Source organism: Thermobia domestica, chromosome 7 (genome assembly GCF_964235325.1).
Source record: "Thermobia domestica chromosome 7, izTheDome1.hap1.1, whole genome shotgun sequence".
NCBI classification, from domain to species: domain Eukaryota; kingdom Metazoa; phylum Arthropoda; class Insecta; order Zygentoma; family Lepismatidae; genus Thermobia; species Thermobia domestica.
The window spans coordinates 214,149,546-214,152,150 of record NC_137460.1 but is presented as its reverse complement, the minus strand read 5'-3'; the positions used below and the strand labels follow the sequence as shown (position 1 = coordinate 214,152,150).

General features: G+C 35.4%; 1 protein-coding gene across 1 annotated transcript; it reads left to right on the top strand.

Annotated features, from left to right (window-relative positions):
* The first annotated feature begins 372 nt into the window (after positions 1-372).
* LOC145689519 (uncharacterized) lies at positions 373-846 on the top strand. Its single transcript, XM_081763695.1, has one exon. The coding sequence runs from the start codon at positions 373-375 to the stop codon at positions 844-846; it is 474 nt and encodes a 157-aa protein (XP_081619821.1).
* The last annotated feature ends 1,759 nt before the right edge of the window (positions 847-2,605 follow it).

The window sequence follows — 2,605 nt, the reverse complement described above, 5'->3', positions numbered from 1 at the left end:
TTTTCAACCTTATTATTATGATTAAGAAACTAACATTTTTCAGTAAATAAAAAATTGAAATGTCGACATCCCACTGTAGTAAATGGTAAAATACTCAAATTCCCTGATAATTAATGTTAATATTTTTTGTACAGTGGCTCACAAACAGAGAAATTCCATGCATAAATGTTGATACTGTGAAAGACATAAATACGATTAGTGAGTTGAAGTATGAAATATAAAGAAATGTATGTTAGGCAACAGAAAAGCACAAAACACTTCATTTTAGCACAAAAATAAGTACTAGTAACATTAAACATAAGGAAAGCAAAATACGAGACCACAAAACTATTCGGACAGCGATTAATAGTAACACAATAAGAGTACTTTGGAATGCAGAAAGATGGCGTAAATAGTTATTGTAAGTTTCAGAAACAACGTCCAGAACGTAATCTTTGTGTATGTGTATTGAAGAAAGCAATTCCTGTGTGCTCAATGGGACGGAGAGGCAGGAACAGCACGTTCGATCAGCGCCAGCTGATTGTCTACCACCATGCAAAGGGCAAGAGTTGCCGTCAAATTGCGGAAATGCTACAAATGAAGAAAAGTACGGTGTACGATATAGTCAAACGGTTTCGTAAAGAGGATAGGCTAGAACTGTGTCCCGCGGGAGGACGCCCAAAGAAGTTTTCCCCCAGAGAAGAACAATTCCTAGTGAGAAAAGTAAAGAAGAATCCTCGTCTAAGTGCTCCGAATATAACTGCACAACTGCAAACAGAGTTAGGAAAGCAAGCGAGTGTAGAAACTGTTCATAGAATATTGAAAGGGAAAATTTTCATGGCCGCGTCAGGAGAAAAAAAAAAGTAAGTAACGCAAACCCAAGAAAAAGAGAAGCATTTGATAGATAACATATATAAAAAGACGAAGAAGGGTGGAATCGGGTAATTTTTGCTGATGAATCGAAATTCAATATATGTGGATCAGATGGGAGAATTATGATGTGGCGAAAAGCAAATGAGGAGCTTCTGGAAAACAAGATACAAGCTACTATGGAGCAGGGTGATGGACATATCACGGTGTGGGTCTGTATGTCCGCGAATGGTGTAGGTGAGTTAGTGTTTATTGGTGAGAAAATAAATAAAGATGTCTGTCTTCGCATCTTGAAAGACAATTAGAAGTGCAGTAAAGCTTCGCTTAATCAATACTTTTATATTCTATCAAGATAACGACCCAAAGCTTACGTCTCATGTTGTGCAGCTTTGGCTTTTATACAACTGTCCAAAAGTGTTCCATCCACGTTCCCAATCACCTGACATGAACGTCATAGAAAATCTGTGGGATAAGTTGGAGAAGGAGGTACGAAAGACGCCCATAAAGTCTAAGGAAGATCTAAGAGACAAGTTACGAGAAGAGTGGAGGAAAATCTGTCCTGAATACACCAAAAAACTAGTTCAAAGCATGGCTATTAGATTACAGGAAGTTCTTCATAAGAAAGGCAAGGCCACAACGTACTAAATTTTTGGCTTCATTTTTTTATTATTAATACTATTATTTCATTAGCAAAGTGTCCGAATAGTTATATTTTCATTTCTGTATCTTCAGTTAGTAAAATATTTTTTTTGTTTAGTTACAATGACATTTTTTGATTATGTAATCTCTGACATGTACTTCTTATCTGACGTACTTAATAGCAGCAATTAAATTTATTTCCTTCATATATTGAAGGTAGTTTAATTTTTTCCATGTGTCCGAATAGTTTTGTGAGTCACTGTGTATGTTAAAATGTTTCTTGGATGAAATATCTAGAAAAAATTATCGTAGGTATTACTGAATTATTGTTTCTATGAGTGTCTCTATAGTATTTTTTGATGTTCAATACAGACAAATCTGTGAATATTAAGGGTTTACTAGCGCATGTTTGCCTTATTGTCTTTTCTGTACTTTCGACTGTTCTCATTTTGGTAGCAAGTCATGACTTTCAAAATTACCTAATCATCTGTCGATAACTTACCCATCTTCCACAATAATATTTTTTCTAGATATTCTTCTTCAGTGATAACATTTGTTTTTGATAAATATTTTTTTGTTCAAACGACAATTGATCCCTATATTGCTGTTTTGATTATACAATAAGATGGAGCGAAAAAATTCGAAACTCGAATTTGGATAGGGAGCAAAAGTTGCATCATATCGTAGTACTTTACCACAGAAAATTTCAACTTCTGCCGGGGCGCAAGGGAGCCTTAAAGGTGCAATTTTGTAAATCAGTTTCAAGTTACTATGTAACTATTTGACAAATCTTCGCTGGAAGTAGACTGTAATTTGCATTGTGGATAGAGAGCAAAAGCTGCATCCTGTATTAGTAGACAACAACTTCTCTAAAATTATTCTTAGCGGGGCGCAATAGCCCCGAAATCTGGGAATAACAAGACGAAAAGTGATAAACTGTACGCATTTTGCTACTTTGTCATAAAGAAGCTTTTTGATATTTAGTAACAGTCTTTCTGATATCCTATAATGAAGTTGTTGGCAATATTAAGTCACTAGCATAATAATTTGGTGGGTGGAGATAAAAGGGGAAAGCAAGAAATCAGGAGGAATCGCTCGTGCAGGTGCTAAAGCCTTG

Bases quoted from the DNA above. Each gene is read 5' to 3' on its own strand.
- LOC145689519 (XM_081763695.1), top strand. From the start codon at position 373: ATGCAGAAAGATGGCGTAAATAGTTATTGTAAGTTTCAGAAACAACGT.